The sequence below is a fragment of the Apis cerana genome, linkage group LG16 (assembly GCF_029169275.1).
Source record: "Apis cerana isolate GH-2021 linkage group LG16, AcerK_1.0, whole genome shotgun sequence".
Classification (NCBI taxonomy): Eukaryota; Metazoa; Arthropoda; class Insecta; order Hymenoptera; family Apidae; genus Apis; species Apis cerana.
In genome coordinates, this window is record NC_083867.1 from 5,288,828 (window position 1) to 5,309,969 (window position 21,142).

Genomic DNA, 21,142 nt, shown 5'->3' on the forward strand with positions numbered 1-21,142 from the left:
GAAAAAAAAATATAATAAAGAAATGATCAGTGAAAAAATTATAAATCAAAACAGAAATAAAAAGAAGAAAAATTAAGTTTATGAGTTTATATATAATTTTAATATAAATCTTCGATAAATAGGATAATAATGATGGGATAAAGAAGAGAAAAAATTAAGAGAATTTAAAAATTACAAAGATAAAAAGATTATTTTCATTATATTTTAAAATTATACAACACAATATTGGATTTTTCTTAATAATTAAATTACATTTAATATTTTATTTTCATTCTTAATATTAATGATATAATAAAAAAATGATAATTTATTGAACTTATATACAACAAATCCAAATATTGCAATATGATTAAAAATAGTTAATGCAATAAAAGAGAATAATATAAATATTTACGATTAATCGTTTATGGAATTACATTTATAATAGTATAAGTATAAATATTTTTATATATAATAAAATCATAACTTATAATTCCATTTAATTACATAAATTAGAATGAACATAAAAGATTTAAATAAATTTGTAAATAAAAATATTTATTTTTTTGATTTTAGTCAGAAAATATAATCGGACGGTCACTGTTAATATCCTTATAGAAAATGTTTGTTGTATTAAAATATTTATATCAATCATATAAATATATTTTTTATTGATTTTTATGAATTATGAAAATTTTTTTAATAATAAATACGTACCTTTTAATGTAATAACATTATTAACAATAATATACTTACATATACCTACATGATATAACAATAACAATGTACAATAAACTAGATCCAACAATACAACATATCTTTACAAATGTTATTTTTGTAAATTATAAATGCATAGTAATTGTAAACGAATATAATATCAATTATATTTGATATTATATTATCAATTATATATTATATTTAATATTCATAGTGAAATTAATCAAAAAAAACAAGTATTTTTATATAGCAACAAATAAATTTTTGCAAAAATGTATATTAATTTTAATTCATTATTTTTTATCTATGAAATACTAAATTTGTACTTTTAATTGCATTTTTTTAATTACGTTAAAAAATTTATTAGAATTATTAGAAGTGATTATTATAATTATTACATGAAAAATAAAAGATATGAAATTTAAAAATAGGAAAATAAGAATTTAGAAGTTATAAATAGTATTTTTCATTAAAGACAAACATTTTTAAATTATTGGAAAAGATCTAAATAAAAAAAAATTTACAAAATTTAAAATAAAATCAGAAAAAATTTGTTTATAAATTTATAATATATAATTTGTGATATGTTTACAATTATTATGAATTCATGCGATATATAACATTTGTAACAATTTTTTTAATAATGCCTAAATTTCAAACTGAAAATTATATTCAGTTTGTTACAAAATTCGTTTTCATTTATGTTTTTTATTATAATATTAATTTAGTATTTCATATGAATTTATAATTTTTTAACTTATATATGTAAATTTCCTATAATTTTCAAATAAGAAATTCTTTTTGCTTTACAATAGTTTTATAATTTCATTTTGCATAAATTGAATAAGATGTATTTAAAAAAAAATTTTTGAACTTTAAAATGAAAAATTATTATATATTATGTATATATAATATAAATAAGCACAACCAACTTAGATAAATAAATAAAGTTCATTTCAATTTTTATGTGATTTTTTTATAAAATCGTAAATAATCATATTGAATTATACAAAATATAATCTTTTATAAAAATTATATTTAAAAAATAACGAAATCAAATTATAATTTGATTATTATTAAACTATACCTCAATATAAAGCAATTTTTGATTTAATATAATGAAGATAAAAAGCTTCTTCACTTTATTGATGTGCATGTAAAGAATTACAGCAAAAATTGTTCCCATGAATTTTTTTTACTTCAAAACATATTAAAGACGAATATTTCCTTGTTGAATCTGCTCATAAATTTCAGCAGTTAATAATTGGTATCCAGACTTTTCATTTAAATAGTAAACTTTATCTCCTATTATATTTGGATTATATCCTTCAGCTACAAGATCTTTTTTTTTTAATTTAAATGTGCCTGAAATAATGATTAAATCTTTTTTAAATTAAAATAATTTAATTTTGAAGTATTTGAATAACAAAACAATAATGAAATATATTATTTTTATAAAAATTGAAATAAAAAAAATATCAAACGTATTTATTACAATAATGAAAATATAATTTTAAAGAAATTAAAATGAAGATCATTTATATATAACAAAAAATTAATTTAGAATTATTATAATAAGATTTTTTTTATGATTAATTAAATGAATTCAAGTTTTATTATAATTATTTATATAAATTCAAGTTATATCAAAAAATTAAATTATGTATAAATATACCTGTGAGATCAATCTTTGATAAAATCCTAATAAACCTAGGGACTGCATAACTTGCTAAATGTTCTTTTAAATCAATTGATAATTGATGGACATCTAATGTAGCTTTTTCATCATATATTGCTGCCATTCCAGCTTTACCTTCAAGACCTGGAATCTAGAAAATTAAATAGAAATATCATATAATAAATTATATTATATTATCATATAATAATATCATAGTACAAAGATTAATTATATTTTAAATATAATATATAAATAAGATTTATAAAAAATATCTTCTATTAATAATTTTTATATAAAAATAATATAATATTTCTTTAGTATTTTTCTATCTTTAATATTTTATTTACCTCAACTCCATATACAATACAATCTTTATAATTAACAAGATTACTAATAATAGCTTCAATTTCAGATGTAGATACATTTTCTCCTTTCCATCTAAATGTATCCCCAGTTCTATCTTTAAAAAATAAATTACCGAACTCATCTGCTATTAAAATATCACCTGCATACAAAATAAGAAAAATTTATAGTTATTTATAAATATAAATTTATATATATTTTTTACTTTGATGGAAAATTGTAAAAAAAAATATATATATATATTAAAAAAATATTAAATATTTTTATTTAAATTTATATTATTTATATTTTTATTTAAATTTTACATTCTGAAATTTGATTAGAATATGTTTATACCAGATATAAATGCCGAATCGCCTTTAGCAAATACATCGCGAACTATTTTTTTTTCAGATGCTTTCTGATCCACATATCCCAAATATGCTCTAAATGGATTGTTCGGTATAATTTTTCCAACAAAAACACCTGGTTCATCTAAATATGATGGTAAAAATTGTAAAATAAAGAAGAAAAAGAATTTTTAAAAGGCATTTTAGTTTACATTCAACTTACTCGGTCCACATATTTGACATAAACCTTTTGCATTCCTTACAGGTTCTCCATCAGCATCAACTTTTATAATGGAAATAGGATAAACTGATGGAATTATTCGAGATACAAAACCAATAGCTCCAACAGTATTATCGACATTTACTTAAAACAAAATAAAAAATATTAACATTATAAAATGAATATAAAGCAAATTATTTATTATTAAAGATAATAAAAATTTATTATGATTAAATTGATAAAATAAATTTTTAAATTTTAATATATTTTTATTAAAAACTAATATAAATATTCTTACCAATGTTAGCATTGCCCTCTGTTGCTCCATAGAATTCAGCAATTTGTGGAATATTGAATCGTTCTACGAACTCGGGCCATATTTGTGGTCTCAAACCATTTCCAAACATTATCCTGATATTGTGTTGTTTGTCTTCTGGTTTTGGAGGTACAGCTAAAATATATCTACACATTTCTCCAATATATTGACCAATCTAAAAATTATTTAAATCCATTTCTTTTCACATTTGTATTTTTTCAAGAATTATTTCTTGAATAAATATCGCAGTGAAATTTGAATATGTATTATCTTTTAATAGTAATTGAAACAAATAGAGAAAACTTACTGTACATTTATATTTGATGCAATCCATGAAATAAGCGCTTGCTGAAAATTTTCTTTTTATTACAACTGTAGCTCCATGAAGAAGGGCCGCACCAATGGACATTACACCACCAGCAGTATGATATAAAGGTAATGGTGTGTAAATCCTATCTGAAGTTTTAAACTTTGCTAACATAAATATACCGACTGCCATAAACATAAACCTGAAGTGAATTAAAAAAATAATTTCCATTATAAATGTTATTTTACAAATATTTTTTATAAATATAAAATTATATATAAGTAAAAAATTAATTAAAAAATAAATAAAATAATCTAAAATCATTAAAAAATTGACATTGATTATTATCATTTTAAATAATCTTAAAACTAAGTAAGTAAACTTTAAGTATTTAATAATATTAAATAATTTCAATGATTTTTACCTAGAATTTGTTATAACAGCTGCTTTTGGAAGGCCAGTTGTACCACTAGTGAAAATATACACTAATTGATCATTATAAGAGCCTTTTTCTTGAAGTAGTGGTGGAGCCGAAGAAACATTAGCCATAAGGACAGTCAAATCATTATCATTTAAATTTGATATCTTTTTATCTGGTAAATTACCGATTCTATACAGTGGAAATTTTGGATCCAGAGAGTTCATAATGTCTGACACAGCTAAAATAAATTTAAAATAATTCAATAATTTTCATCTAAAAATTTTTTATATAATTCAAAGGTATTCTAAACATGACTTATATATTTCTTTTTTATAAATGAAAACGAATATTCATATATTATTCTAATAAAAATTATATATTATTTTAGTTTATATCTTTCTATATAAAATATTAAAAAAATTATTTTTAACGAATGTTAGTAATGTTAGTTACGAAATGTTTGATAATAAACGATTTATTTCTTTTTATACATATATAATATTCTATATTTTCCTCTAATTGTAATACAATTTGTTTATTAAATACTGATATTATATTATAAATATATATAATATTTATTTACAAATATATATATTTTTCTAATTTTATTAAAAAAAATATTTAAGATTTTTAAGATACAATATTGCTTGTTATAAAATTTTTGAAATTTTAATATGCAATTTTAATAAAAAATTATAAAAAAAAATTATGAAATTTTAAATCAAAGTGATATCAGATGATATATCCTGTAAATAAATATATATATATATATATCTATATCTATATATATAGATACATCATATAAACAATGAGAAAAAAATAATAAAAATAAAAACAAAAGAATAAATAAATTAAAATTAATAAAATATTAATTTCGATTATTATTATCGTTTATCAATGATAATAAAACCGTATATTAATAATTTTAATAGTATAAAGAAAAATTTATTTCATTTATAATTAATCATTATTTTTATTTTAGGAGTAATTCTTATACTGTATTTTTAAAATAACATAATATAACAATATGTAATAGAAAAAAAATAATCATAACTTTAAGTTATTAAAATTTAATAAATTTAACTCTTAAGTTAATTTCGATAATTTAATTTTTATGTTTTTTTTAAGCTGAAATTTAACGACAATAAAGCAATAAATGTGATAGCCATCAGCATTATGCAATCATTTATAAAATAGACCTCGAGTCGAATCGACTATGACACGCAACCAAACACCTAATTTTGTTTCATTCTGGAGTAGTTAGTTTTGTTTCCTATTATTATTGAATCAATCATTATAATTAGTACTATTTATAAGATAATTTTATACATTTATAATCCACGTAATAAAAAGCAAATATTTGTATCTCATTTTAATATCATAGATATCAACTGTTGTACTTATACAAGTTATATATATTATATATGCTAAAATAAATAAATTAAAATAATTAAAGATTATTTATTAAAGGCATTTCTAAAAAAAAACTTGAAAATTTATAATTTATTCTAATATATACGAAGTAAATATTCATTGAATAAAATTAATCTAATTTTAAATAATTTTTTTTTAATTTTATTTCTTTTCTCTAATTTTCTCTAATTCTAATTTCTTTAATTATAAACAAATAAAAATATAATTTAAATTTTTTAATTTTAATAATTAAATTTTTTTAATGCTTACCATCGATGAAATCCACTCCATAAATAAGAGCTTGACACTTGGACACTTTAATACTATGCAAGAGAGAGGCTTTACGAAGATTGGTGTTAAGCAATGGTATTATTACCCCTAACTTACTTAGTCCAAGCCAAATGGCAACGAATTCTGGTCGATTTTCTAAAAGCATACCGATCACATCCCCTTTGTGATATCCATACGTTGAGAAAACAGTAGCGATTTTGTTACTATAATCTTCTATCTGGAAATGTTTTATTAAATTTAATTAAATGATTTTAAATTAAATGATGTACATATAAAATATGATACATTTATATATATATATTTTTTCATATCCATTATACTAAAATAATTTTTTTTATAAAAATATAAAAATTTAATCGATTTATGATATTTAATATTTATTATTATACAACTGTTTTAATTATATAAATAGCAAAGTTTAATATAAATAAATATTATAATTATTTTATTTATTAGTAAAAAAATATTAATAAATGATAATTAGGTAATAAAATATTGAAATAATAAAGTTTATATGGAAAATTTATTTTGTGTTTTAAGATACGAAAGAATTCTCGAAAACTGAAGATGAAGAAATTATAACTGTTCATTTTTATGAACGAAAGAAAAGTATATATCTAACGGTAAAAGTATATATATATAACGGTAACAAAATTATTAATGTTTATAGTATAAAAATTCAAACATAAAACACAACACAGTTGTTTAATAAAAATGCAGTTTAATAAAAATGCATTTAATAAAAATTGTTTATTAAACATGAAAGCAAAATATTTATGCAATAAATAAATTATTTTTATTATCATGTTAAGATATTCTATACTATTATTATTTTAAAAAGCTAACAACTATTTTTTTATGTTTAAAGTTAAAAAATTATTTGGGAAAATTAAAAAGTTTTAATTATGACATATTATAAAAATATAATCTAAGAAAAAAAATTATAATAATTCTATCGAAATTTAAATATCAATGCGATTTTTAATTAGAATTAAATAATTACCAGATAACGGCTTTTAGTCAGAGTTCAATGATCCGTGGGTTAAACTATTTTATATTTTAAAGATTATTTTACATTTTTTAAAAAATTAAAAATTATCGAATTTTTTATATAAACAAGAAGTTATCTTATCTAATCTTACATTATTCATTTCTTAGTTTAAATATTAATAAGATGGAACAATATATGGATACAATATGAATAATAAATATATGTTATATATGAAATATATATGAAATATATGTTATACTATACATTAAATACGTTATATACAATTTTTTATATATTTTACATATCATCCCCATATCAATATTTTTAATTATATTTATCATTGAAATAAAATTTATTTATCATTCATTAATTACAAAAATAGTATAATTGCGGAAAAAATAGATTATGATAAGAAATACTAGATTATTTTAAAAATCAAAAATTAAATATGAAATTTAAATTTTTCTTTAAGATTATATTTTTATAAAATTATATATTTTTATATATAGTCTTACTTGTTGAAACGTCCATTCTTGATCTTCGAAAATGATACAAACTTTATTAGGATGCTTTCTAACATGTTGCCGAAATACATCGGCGATTGTTCTGTTATTTCTCTCATGGCCACGAATAATCCAAAGAACTTTTATATATCGTGTAATAGCTCTGTAAAAAAATAAAAATATTGTATTTGTACTTTTAATTAGAATCTTATTAGTATATTTCTTGAAATCCAAAAATTTAAAAAAAGTTAAGCAGAAAATTTTTTATGCAAAATTTGTTAAAATAAATTAAATTAATTATGATATTGATATATTGATAATATATTATTGATACTTGCTGTATTATTTCTTACATTAAAGCTAAAGTTTTTGACATTCATTTTTTTCAAAAACAAAAATGATTTCAATAAGATAATGCTATGCATATCTATTTATTGATTTCTGTTCTTTTTTAATGAATGATTTTTAAAAATAATTTTTATCTCAAGATTTATTGATCATTTGGAATTGCATCATCTGACATCATATGAATTCTTTCTCTGAAATATTAAATTAAAAATATGCATCGCTAATCTACGATTAATTGAACAATCAGAAAAGCATATTTATAAAATTATTTACGTTACAAGACGAAAATTATGCAATAATTACAACAAATTGGATTAAAAGAATTTATTATATATATTGAATTAAATACTATTTAATTCAAAACATTACTTTATTAGTATATATATTTTGAAATAGGAAAATAGATTTTTTTTATATTAAGACAGAATTATAATTAGATATATGATCAAATCAATTTTTTGAAATTTTCAAATAAAAAAAATATAGATCTAGTTACGAAACAATATTTTTTAAAATAGAATAGAATAAATCATGGAAAAGATTGATCGATGATCGAATAATTTTAATTCTTTTATTCTGTCTTTATTTATCAATCAATTGACAAAGTATTAATTAATCGATGCAATGATTTTTAGTTTTGAGTAAAATATAATTTATTTTGTCTAGAATTATATATTAACTATTAATAATTAAATATTTGAAATAATTTTAATAGTATAGATATGCTTAAAAAATATAATAAATAATAATATAAATATAAGTAATATAATTTCAATTAATATTATTTTTCATGCAATAAATTAAAATTTATTGAATGAACAACATTATTTGTTAACTTGAAGTATTTAAATCATAGAAGAAAATAACAAACGCTGAATAAAGTTCTTAGTAAATTCATTTCTTATTGAAGAAGAGAAATATACATATTACATAATTATCTTTATGTAATTATGCACAATAAGGAGCAAATATTATTTTAAAGTTTAAAATTGCTAAAATTCATTTTTATTTTATAATTCATTTTAAAATAAATGATACTTAAAGAATTTGAATTTTAAAATATAAATATTCTATTTGGAAAAAAATTACAAATTATAATTTAAAATTAAAATTAAATATCAAAATGAAGATATTAAGTATCTTTTATTAATTTATTATTTACTAATATATATAATATTAAAATTTGAAAAAACAATTAAAAAAAAATTTCAAATTATTTGTTATATATTATATATATTATTATATATTATATATATATTATATATATATTATTAATATATTTTATATATATATATAAAATATAATATATATAAATAATCTTATATAAAAATAATTAGAGAAAAATATTACAAATAATTTGAAATTTTTTTTTTAATTTTTTTTTATAGATTATAGATTATTAGATAATCTTTAAAAAAGAAAATAAAAATGAATAAAATAAAAAAAAACTGAAATTATTAAATATTTTGATGTATGATTGAATGATTGAATTGTAACATAAACCAAATCTTAAGCTATCTTAAAAGGAAATTTAGTTGGTTAGCTTAGTTGGTTCAACGGACCAGTTAAACTAAGAGAAATCTGTATGCTACGCACGTCGTTTTGAACTATTTACTGCTGATCAACATTAGTTTTTATGCAATTGCATGAATGACGTATTTGTAGATACAATGAGTTAACAGTATCTACTTGAAGATTACTTTCACATACATTTAATTATTTTATAAATATTTAAATATTACATTTTATATCATAAAACGTTTTAAAGAATACAAATATTTTTCGTTTATTTAAACTGATATTTTTCAATATATCTGATAACACATTCTAATACACTACTTTTAATTATCACAAATAATATATTATTATTTATATAAATTTATAAAAATTTATAAATTTACATAAATAGCAATAACAAATAATAATATTTTTAATATAGATTATAAATAATTTATGAAATCGACATAATGAATGATAATACTTTAGAAATAAATAATATATTCTATAATAATAAAAAAAATATATACAAATATACAAATACATGTAATATATATACAAATAATAATAAAAAATGAAAAATTATTATTTTTTAGAAAAACATTTAAAATACAAAGCAATAAATTTAATGAAAAATCATATTGATTTTAATTATCGTAATTGTTAATTAATTATTTCTGACATATATATTTCTTTAATATGACTCGATGTAATAATTTTATTTTCAAAATAACTTTAATTTATATATAATATATTTATTTAAGTTATGTATTATATGTTTATGTATTATTTATATTAAATTATAATAAATTTAACCTATAATGAAATTATAATAAATTATTTTGAAAACAAAGTAATTTTATGTATTTTCTGAATATACAAAGAAATTGTATACTTCTATACTTGCACTATACATATGTAAATAATACATTGCTCATCAATGAAGGATTCATCTTGAATCATGTCATGTGTTATTCAACTCATCTAATGCTTTCGCGAATTATATATAACAAAAAAAAAAATTATTATTTTAATGCACATCAAAAATAAAAAAATAAATCATACGAATTAAAATTTTTTATGGAAAAATTTATTTTCTTATTTTTTATCTTTAAATGTTGGTATCTTTTATTTTTAAATTGATTTAAAATTTAAATAAAATTATGATTTAAATAAATCATACATACATAAATTTATATAATATAATAATTTAATAGTTTAAACTTTTATAAATAACATGTAATTAAATTTATCAATTATAATTAATTTATCTTCAATTAGAAAATACAATTGAATAGCAAACAACAAGAAAACATAATTTATCATCTTGTATTTTTTCTTCCAATAATATTTCTATAAAATTGTTTAAACATATTTTATAATATATTATAAATATATAGGTATTCTTATTAAATGTTATTTATCCATATTATATTTTCTTATCAAAAAAAAATTGTCTTCTTATCAAAAAAAATTAATATCGAGAATAAAATAAATTACGATATACATTAACAGGAAGCCACTAAATTCACCGCAGAAAGAGATCCAAGTAACAGAAGCGAGTTCTTATCACAAGTACCTGTAAACAATACCAGTTTTATATAATAATATAAACTAGATCCTACGGCATATTACACTTGGATTGTGATCCAAGTTGCCCATAATATTTTCTTTAGAAAGAAAAAAAAATCAATTCTTGATGATCGAAAATTATTTATAATGAAATATAATTATGATCTTAAATTTTATTAGATTTATCAATAGATAATTTTTTATCAGATTTTCATAAAAATATATTTATAAAAATAATTATAATATAAATAATTTAGTTTACACAAATAAATAATTAATATTTTTTAAAATAGATTAATGATTAAAATAATAATTTTTATTATATATTAGCGATCATATTGTTATTAATTAATAGTATTTTAGAATATAAATAGTGTATTTGCTTTTTCAGAATATTATTAATTACTATCAAATAGTAAAAATATATAAATACATTTATATTTATACATTATGTTTTTCTTTTATATTATATTATATTTTTATATACAGAAGTTTTATATATAGAAGTTTTTTTTATACAGAAAAATTTTGAATTTAGAATTTTAAATGCTTTGATTTTTTATTTGATTTTTATTTGATTTTTATTTGATTTAAATCAGTCATATTTAATGACTGTTTTAATATTGTTCATTAATAATGTATGATCAAATAATAAATATTAATTTATAAAGTTGATCTACGTCAGAAAAGAAAAAAATTGATGATCATAAACATTTTTATAAAAAAAAGATTATTTAACATTTTTATAAAAAAAAAATACTATTAAATTTTTATAGTAATAAATCTTATGAATATATATATATATATATATATAAACCATAATGATTATTTAGCATTTATTTTATGTTAAATTATACTAACCATATGAATCAAAAATCTACATTTCAATTATAATTTTAATTACATTTAAATTTTTGTTTTGAATAATAAATATTTTCTTAAAAAAACAGATATTTTTTTGTATATTCAGTAAAATATTCTATATTATATAAATTCTAAACTTTTTATAAATCAAAATTTTTATTTTTCTATATTTATATTTTATTTCAATTTATATTTTACAAAAAGAATAAAAATCTTACAATTTTCTTTCAAAAAGAAGAAAGTCTTCCGTTAAGGAAATAAAATTTTGCGAATTTTTTATTTCGTAAATTATAAAATATATTTCAATAATTTAATAAATCTTATGAATATATATATATAGACTATAATGATTATTTAGCATTTATTTTATATTAAATTATACTAACCATATGAATCAAAAATCTATATTTCAATTATAATTTTATTATTACATTTAAATGTTCCTTGTTATATAATATATATATAGTAGGATGAAAAAAACAAAAATTCACAGAATTGTATTATAAGCAATTAAAAAAAAATGTAATTATTTATATTGAAATCAAATTATATGAGTTTCATATTTCTTTCCAATTAAATAACTTAAAATAAAATTTAAAATTTTATTTTTGGAATGCATCATGTAAATATAATCCAATAATATCATGCAATAACAAAATAAAATAATGCAAATCAATTTTTGATAATAATATTTTTAATCTTGTATAATTTGAAAAAAAGTATAATAATTTCCATTGTAAAATAATTAATATTATTAATAAAACTATTAATAAATATGTAAATCATTATTAATAAATAGTGAAAATATTAGACATTTTCTTAAAATATTTTAATTTTTTAAATACAAAAATAAAATTAGATTTAAAAGATTAAAAAAAAACAATACAAGAATGGAAAAAAAAATTTTATGATGTAAAATCTCTTTTATATCATATTCTAACAATCCAACAATCCAACTTAAATATATTATCATCATAAAAAAAAATATAATTTTAAAAAACAATAAATGTCAGACTAACGATGAATTGCGCAAAAGTAATGAAGAAACTAAAAAAATTATTCTTTCTATGTTTTACAACAAAAAAAAAAACGATTACAGATGATAAGTTGAAAATTTTTTTTTCAATCTATCATCTATATGTCACAATAGTGCATCTACTATCTCGTACATTAAAGGATACAACGTATACATCATTTAATGACATTATTGTGAAACGATTGTAGTAGCTAAATGCGCCACTCTAAAAATGAATTTCTTTTGTAATTCTTTCACAATGGAAGTTGAAATTAAACTTTTATTGTTGACTTCATAAATTATTAAATTTTTGTATTACGTTGCGCACGCATCATATAAAATGTAAATAAAAAAAATGAGATAATAAATGCTTTTTTTTTAATAAGATTAAATATTTTAAAACGAAAAATATCTCAATTTATAAACATTTATAACATTTGTTGTAATAATGAAAATAAAAACACATTAAACTCTAAAAAGAATAACAAAGTTTTTAATGTTTTAAAATTTTTTAACCTTATTATTTTTATTAGCATTATAAAATTATTATTTGTTGTTATAACAATTGTTAGTTACAAGTGAAGGATGTAAGTTTCAATTACCTAGAGCAGTTCACTTCCCTAGAGAATCATATTGATGAAAATTGAACAATTATTTTATAAGAGTAATATAAACATTAACTCTCGAAGGTCGGAAATATTTATTTTGCGAATTATTTTTCACACGAAAACTGAGCCTCGTTTCAGATATCAATTTTTTCCTTAAATATTATTTTAAATAAGTATTATATACAATATTATTTTAAAAATAATATTTTTTTAAATCACAAATATATAATATTTTAAAAATATTTTATTAGAATTACAATCTTCAATTGACAAAGAGAATTCATGTTTATGAAATGTATTATATGTTGAAATTATACATTCAAAATTCCACATTTTAATGAAATAATTAACATTTTAAAAACTATTTAAACAAACTTATATTAATTAAAATTAAAAATTATTTTTTAAAAAATATATTATATAATATATAAATATATAAATATATTTTTATATATTATATAAATATATAAATATATTTTTATATATTATATAAATATATAAATATATAAATATATTTTTATATATCATATAAATATATAAATATATAAATATATTTTTATATATTATATAAATATATAAATATATAAATATATAATATTTTTTATAATTCTTATTTTCAATATTATATGTTGTAAATTTTTCATCAACAATCTATTTAAATTTTTCCATCTAAAAAATTATTCAAAATTTCAGTAATAAGTTCACGTGCTTTTGATCGTTATAAACATGACCGATAATATATAAATACTTATATACCATCTTCGAAACTTGAAAGAAGTAGAGAGAAACTCGATTGACTGGCCATGCGAGAAGACCAACTTCGAAAGTCAAACACTGACCCAATTTCCGCTTTTATCGACTGGATTTAGAATGAATCGAAATCCAAACTATCGGCCATCTGTGTATTGTTAAAAAGTACGAGAATAAGTTGGATTAAAGTAAAATATGTACTCACATGAAATCTCTGGGTGCTGTTTTCAAAGCGATATAGAACCATCGAAAACGTCCTCCGGCTACTAAATACGCAACGAGAATCACGACTAGTAGCTGCACGAGGAAAATGGGACCTGCATATATAGATAGAAGAGCCAAACAGGCAACCAAACTAGATATCACAAACATGATGAGTGCCAGGCGGCGAAGCAGGCAACCGACTGCCTTCCACCGGTTAGCTGCGCTTCTTTCTGTTCCTCTTACCGTGCGCGTCCTCGTCTTTGGCGTTGTTGTCGTCGTGATCACGTCTGTCCCCGCTCCTGTATACAACATACGTATGTACGTATACGCATACAATGTTCGGTTCGATTATATCTATACATGATTCCAGTTTCGTTCTCACAGTTACATTCAACGTACCTATTGGTTCATTGTTCGACGTTCCGATTTCCACTTCCACCGCAATATTCGATACATTAGTCCTGTTGCAATTGTTCCTTAGCTTGTCCTCGAGCTCGACCCTGCTCTCGGCCGACGTCGACGTCCGTGACGAAGACGTCGGCCGTGAACAGATCGACGGCGAGAGACCAGCAACGTTCGAATGAAGTTCACCCTTTTCTACGTCCTGCAATAAATGCAGCAAATTTACACTATACAATGTATACAATGTATTCTTCATTATTCGTATATGTGTGTATATTATTGGTCCAAAATTTGATTAGTAAAAAACCAAAAAATATGCATTTATATTGTAAAGATACATATTATGATATTTATTTCTTTGAGTAATACTGTTTGATCTTATTTCCTAATATTATATTTTGAAAGAATTATTGTATCGACTTTATTGTTATATATCTTTGTAATCATTTTATTGAAATAATGAAATAATTCATTTCCATTTTACTAAAATTAATTCTTGAATATGAAAATTCATAATTATTTTATCACTTTATTCTATGATAAGTTCAGATTCTTCATAGATGCAATTGAAACTTGCTAAGTATAAATACAATAGATGCGTATTCTTATGTAGTATGTATGTATTGTGTAACCTAAAGTATCGAGTGTATTGTAAATAGCATATGCAGATTTTGCCCTAAATAATCTGAAATGAAATAATTTTTTAATTATAATTTAAATATTATAATTTAATATTCATACAAATTATTACATAAAAGTTAAATAAAAAATAAAATGTTTGTTAGTAGAAGATAATTTAAATTATCTGTTCATTTCTTTGATATTTTTGATATCTTTATTTACAAATAATTAATGAAATAAAAAAATTTTGATATATTTTATAAATTTAAAAAAATTCTAATACAAAAATAATGTATATATATTTTGGACTTTTATTTAAACTTTTTAAATCAATATATTGTAAATTTATATTGTAAAATTATATTTTATATTCATTTATATAAATAAAAGAGTATAAGATTAAAATAAAAAATTATTTGCAAAATTAATAAATATTTTTCTTAAAAAATTTTAGTTTACTTTTTTTTATGAAACGAAAAAAAGTTGATTTGAATACTTATATTTGAATTACAAAGTAGCATAATACAAATTTGCATCTTAAAAAAATTGACTAAATAATAAAAAGAAAAAACAAATTATTTTTAGAAAAGATTTTATAAAGCATTTTTTTCGATATTAAAAAATAAAATCATTTATCCAGAATAATATTAGTAATATGAGAAGTTGAAAAGGTATAAAAGATGGAAATATATTCATGTATTTTGCAGTAAATTCTACGTAAATTCCTCTAAAAAAAATAAATACATATGTATATTGTAATATTATTTCATCAAAATAAACATATATATAAAAATATATACATATAAATCGTAATTGTAATTATAAGCAAAATGGACATAATTTTTAAGTAATAAAATCGTTCATTTTTAATATGAATATATATTTAATATTAATATTGTATGCATACAATATTGTTAATTTATGTTAATAAATTTCATAACCTATGTTCTGTTTCATGTGTTTTTTTTAGTATTGTTTTTCATGTCTACTAATGTTTTTATACTTTCTACTTTCTTTTAAAGTTTCTCTCAGATAATTGAAAATAATATCCGAAAAACAAATTAACTGAAAAACTATATATAATTATATGTTATATTATATCTAAATATTTAATATTTATTTAAATTTTTTAATCTAATATAATGGAATCCTTTGTATAATTATTTCATTCTTTTGTTCGTAAATTATATTTTTTTAAATTAAAATATTATATGTTTTCTAAGAAATATTAAAAGAAAAATAAAATTGTATATATTTTAAATAATAATCAATAAATAGTTATACTTGTAATAATTATATGTATTTTTAATAAATCTTTTCTTTTATTATAATATCAAAACTATAATTTGTATATATAATTTTTATATTTTATGTTTATATATACAACTATTAAATTAATTATAAATAATTTTTTACATAATATAATAAATAATAGTATTTTATAAAAAAAGTTTGTAATTAAAAATTGATAACTTATATATAATTGTTTATCATTAGTTTCTTAATATCAGCAAGATCCTTACTCACCCCAAAAAAGTATTTATGTCTTTGATTAACAGTTTGATAAGAAGCTAGAATACATTTTTGTAAAACTCGTTTTAGTCGCGTAATTGATAATAATATAACTAAGTATATATCAAACACACTTTCTCAACTTTCGAAACTTTATATTTTACATAAAATTATTTATTAAAACATTTATTTATAAGTGAAAATTTAAAAAATGAGGAAGACTTTAATACTTTCTGATCACCCTCAGTGGCGAAACTTAATCAATAACTCTACATTACTGCTACCGTGTGGTGAAACACGAAAGCTTCTTAGCAATGCTCAATGAATAATAGTTTGAATCAGAAATTTATTTCAAAAAAAGAATTTTTGAAAATTTTATTTTATTTAATTCTTATTAATACAAATTTTTAAAAACTCAATTGTATAATTTTTAATTTTTTAAAATTTATTTTTAAAATAAAGTTTAATTAAAATTATTCATGTCTTATGTAACATTTTATTTTTGATTAATTATTTTTGACAACAATATCTAATATAAATAATATCTATAAAAGACTTAAATAAATATATAAAGAGAATAATTATATTTAATATAAACTAATCGGTTTTCAATTGATTGTATAATGATCATAAACAAATAAGATTCGTCATCAATAACATTATTATGCTAAAAGCATAAAATCTTCTATCAATATTTAGAAAACTAATCATTTCAGATAAATAGTTTTACAAGTAAAATATTATTTTTCATTTTTGCTTTTCAATATACATGTCAATTTTAATATTTTTATATTTTTTATTCAAATTTAAATTTAAATATTAATGATAACATCAACAATGATTTTATATGATAATAAGGTTAAATTATGAATTAAAATAATTAAATAATGAAAATATTTATTAAATTAAGATTTTCTCACTTCGAGATATTCATATATTTATAATCGTTAAAATACCAATGAAATTGTAATTACTAAGAAGTTTCAGAAGAATATGGAACTATAGCAAAACCAGTTAATATGCTCCAGTTGCCACAAAGAAATGCATACCGTTACAAGGATTATTACTTTTAATATCAAATCTTTAAATTTTTAGAATATTTATGAAAAGCAATTTATCGAAAATTATAGTTAAAAGAAATATTTAATAATAACAATTTGAAAAAATTTTATTTAAGATTTTGCAAGTTATTTTTTTTATAAAAAGAAAATATTAGATATCATTTTTAATTTTTCAAATTTTCTATTCTTTTTTATGTTTTTTTAAAAACATATATATTATAGATATAAATTAATAAAAAAATTTCAATAATTAAATTAATTATCATTAAATTGTTAATGATCTTATTTCAAATAACACATTTTCGATTATTAATTAAGATTTAAGAGAAAATATTTTTAAATGATCATGCATATGTTGAAGTCTATCAGCACGCACTATTGCACACTTTCTATTATAACAGACACGACATAATCGTATAAGAAGAACACATTCTAATATACACAATAATTTTTTATTTTACAAAAATATTTTTCATATTTTTTAATAAAACATTAATCTTCCAATTCTAATATATATTTTTTAAATATATAATATTCCTATATGTGTATTCCTTTCTTTTTTATAATTATTTATTAAGATGATTTTAATAATTTATATAACATTTAATTTTTATAAGAAGAAAAAAATTTTATAACATATATTTATATTAATTATATATAATTATTATTCTAATAATTAAAAATATCCTGATATATATTTAATGTTTTAATAATAAATAATAATATTTAATGTTTTTTTTCATTTAAATTTCTTTCAGATGATAAATGATTGATTTCAAGTTTTTTATATATTATAAATTTATGAAAAATCATAAAATAACTTTAATAATACTGATCGATTAATTATATTCATGCAATAAAAATAATATATTTAAATATAATTAATATATTTAATAAAAATAATATAATTAAATAAAAAATTCATGCAATATATTATATTTATTATTATTATTATATTATTATGTTATATATATATTACATTTTGTAAAAAAGAGAATGTTTCTTGCTATATGATATATATCTTTTTTATAAATAATAAAATATCCGAGAATATACTTGTCATTACTTGAATTGAAGAAAAAGTTAATTATTTACTACGTCATTCTTTTACCATAAGTATTTATTATTCAAGAAAACATAATTTACAATCAAACAACGGAAATGACATCTTTATATATATTTGTTAGATCCATATCATTAAATTTACATAAAATGAATATGTAAGTAGTTTTTACAATTTTTTAAGAATTAATTTAAAATTATTATTTAAAAGAAAAAAAGTATTTAGAAAGTAATAACACAACATGAAATCAATTTTATTATTTATTATATTATTAAATCTTATGAGAATGAATACAGATTTTGCAAAATCCATATGTTGATTAATGCATGAAAAATATTTAATACTAGAATAATCAAATTAACCTTAGATATCATATTTTTTTGATTATTGAAAACATAAAAAATGTTTTTAATAAAATTAATATTGTAATTTATTAATATTACATATATCTATTTATTTTCATGATTACTTTAATTACAATCATTTATATATAAAATAAACACAGATCGATAATTTTAGTATTATACATATATCGATATAAATAATTTGATTATATAAATAATAAAATTATTGAAAAAAAACTACTAAAATTTATTTAAAGTATATTAAATTTATAAATTTAAATAAGAATAATATAATTTTGTTTTATATTATTATATATTGTTAATTCATTAATTTATTATGTTAAATCAATTTTCATTAAAGAAATTCAATATATCTTATTTATTACTTTAATATTTTAATATTTTAATATTAAATACAATATCACGATTATTTGAAATATCACAAAATTAAATATTACAATATTTTTTTTCAGATTTCATAAATAAGCAAGCTTCTAAATCCCGTTCGTAAATGAAGGTTGCTCCAATATTTAATTATTGTTACATCAAAACAAATACTCTATACTTAATTTACATTCACGCTATTAAACATTATAGTACTTACGCGATCCTTATTGGAAATTATATTGATTCCATTTCCAATACTATTGACTGATATTTCCGAAATAGTAGCTGACATGTTCAAATTATTTCTTCTTCCAAGATCAATCACAGTAACCAATCACAAATTAATAATTATTAAATCGAACGTACATATACAATATATTTTCGCGATTTATGAGAAATTCAATTAAAGTCAATTAACGTAATTCAATGATCATAGAAAATTTTATTTTATTTTATGCATAAAACTGTTTGTAAAAAATATTCGAGTGATCGACAAATCATACGTAAAAATTAATCGCTTATAAGCACTAACAAGTATACCTATTACAGAATGTATTCAGATAGATAGAAAGGAGTTATGGCTTTTCTTCCAATATCGCGTAACAAGAAAGTTGATTTTGCCGAAGATTCATACGCTCGCGGGCAAATACCGACCAATCGTAACTGAACTGTTTGATTGTGCAAAATCTTGTTGAACGAAAAAAAGCCAGTGGATATTAATTGCACATGAAAATGAAAACCGAAAAATCTATACATGGGTTATAAAGTGATGTTAGTTTGGTCGCGTACTAAAGCAGAATATCTACCAGCACTGAGTTTGCTAGGCCGATCATGCAAGCCGATCTCCCTCCATCGTTTCATAACTGGCCGTGCAGATACCGGTATAGTGAGGCATTTTTTACTCATTTAAACTTTAGCTCTTTTAAGATAAAAATAAAAATAATAAGAATATGTAATAAAAATATGGAATAATAAGCTTGTTTCGTAAAATTTTATCTTTAAATACATGAATATATATATATATATATATATATATATATATATATATATATATTTGGAATATGATTATAAATTAACGAGTTACATCATTTGATATAATTAAAATTTCCTTTCACTTTTTTTTGGTTTGATTTTAATTATGTATGAAGCGATTATCAATCTTAAGAAATTTGTATTACAAAAAATAAATTTTTTGTTTTCATCTAAATGAATTTTACATTCACAATTTAATATTTTTAATTCCTTATCATAAATAATATTAAATGAGATTTGAAAATAAATTGGATATTATTTGAATTAAAATATTTTTAGATATTTTGTTTTTGATATAATTATTTATTACTTTATTGTACAATTTATATAATAA

At 18.5% G+C, this 21,142-nt stretch overlaps 1 protein-coding gene across 3 annotated transcripts; it reads right to left on the reverse strand.

Annotated features, from left to right (window-relative positions):
- Positions 1–171: 171 nt before the first annotated feature.
- On the reverse strand, positions 172–20,589 carry LOC108000478 (long-chain fatty acid transport protein 4). Of its 3 annotated transcripts, XM_062086700.1 has the most exons (14): positions 20,317–20,587; positions 19,994–20,084; positions 14,786–14,990; positions 14,388–14,685; positions 7,541–7,691; positions 6,014–6,251; positions 4,334–4,568; positions 3,910–4,111; positions 3,585–3,777; positions 3,290–3,430; positions 3,074–3,211; positions 2,722–2,879; positions 2,372–2,525; positions 172–2,061 (listed from the first exon to the last, which is right to left on the reverse strand). In XM_062086700.1, the coding sequence occupies exons 2-14, from the start codon at positions 20,066–20,068 to the stop codon at positions 1,907–1,909; spliced, it is 2,343 nt and encodes a 780-aa protein (XP_061942684.1). In that variant the 5' UTR covers positions 20,069–20,084; positions 20,317–20,587; the 3' UTR covers positions 172–1,906. The 3 variants fall into 3 exon arrangements, with proteins under 3 accessions (XP_061942684.1, XP_061942683.1, XP_061942685.1); XM_062086699.1 differs by having other exon boundaries at positions 19,994–20,589; XM_062086701.1 differs by lacking the exons at positions 14,388–14,685; positions 14,786–14,990; positions 19,994–20,084; positions 20,317–20,587 and adding an exon at positions 7,882–8,002.
- Between the last annotated feature and the right edge of the window lie 553 nt (positions 20,590–21,142).

What these genes read in the sequence shown, in the direction of transcription:
- LOC108000478 (XM_062086699.1), bottom strand. Translation starts at nt 20,068, where the DNA reads ATGTCAGCTACTATTTCGGAAATATCAGTCAATAGTATTGGAAATGGA. An exon ending in AAGAATGGACGTTTCAACAA is followed by an intron (nt 6,252 to 7,540) that starts GTAAGACTATAT and finishes AAACATTTCCAG; the next exon opens with ATAGAAGATTATAGTAACAA. An exon ending in CGATTCGGCATTTATATCTG is followed by an intron (nt 2,880 to 3,073) that starts GTATAAACATAT and finishes TTTTGTATGCAG; the next exon opens with GTGATATTTTAATAGCAGAT.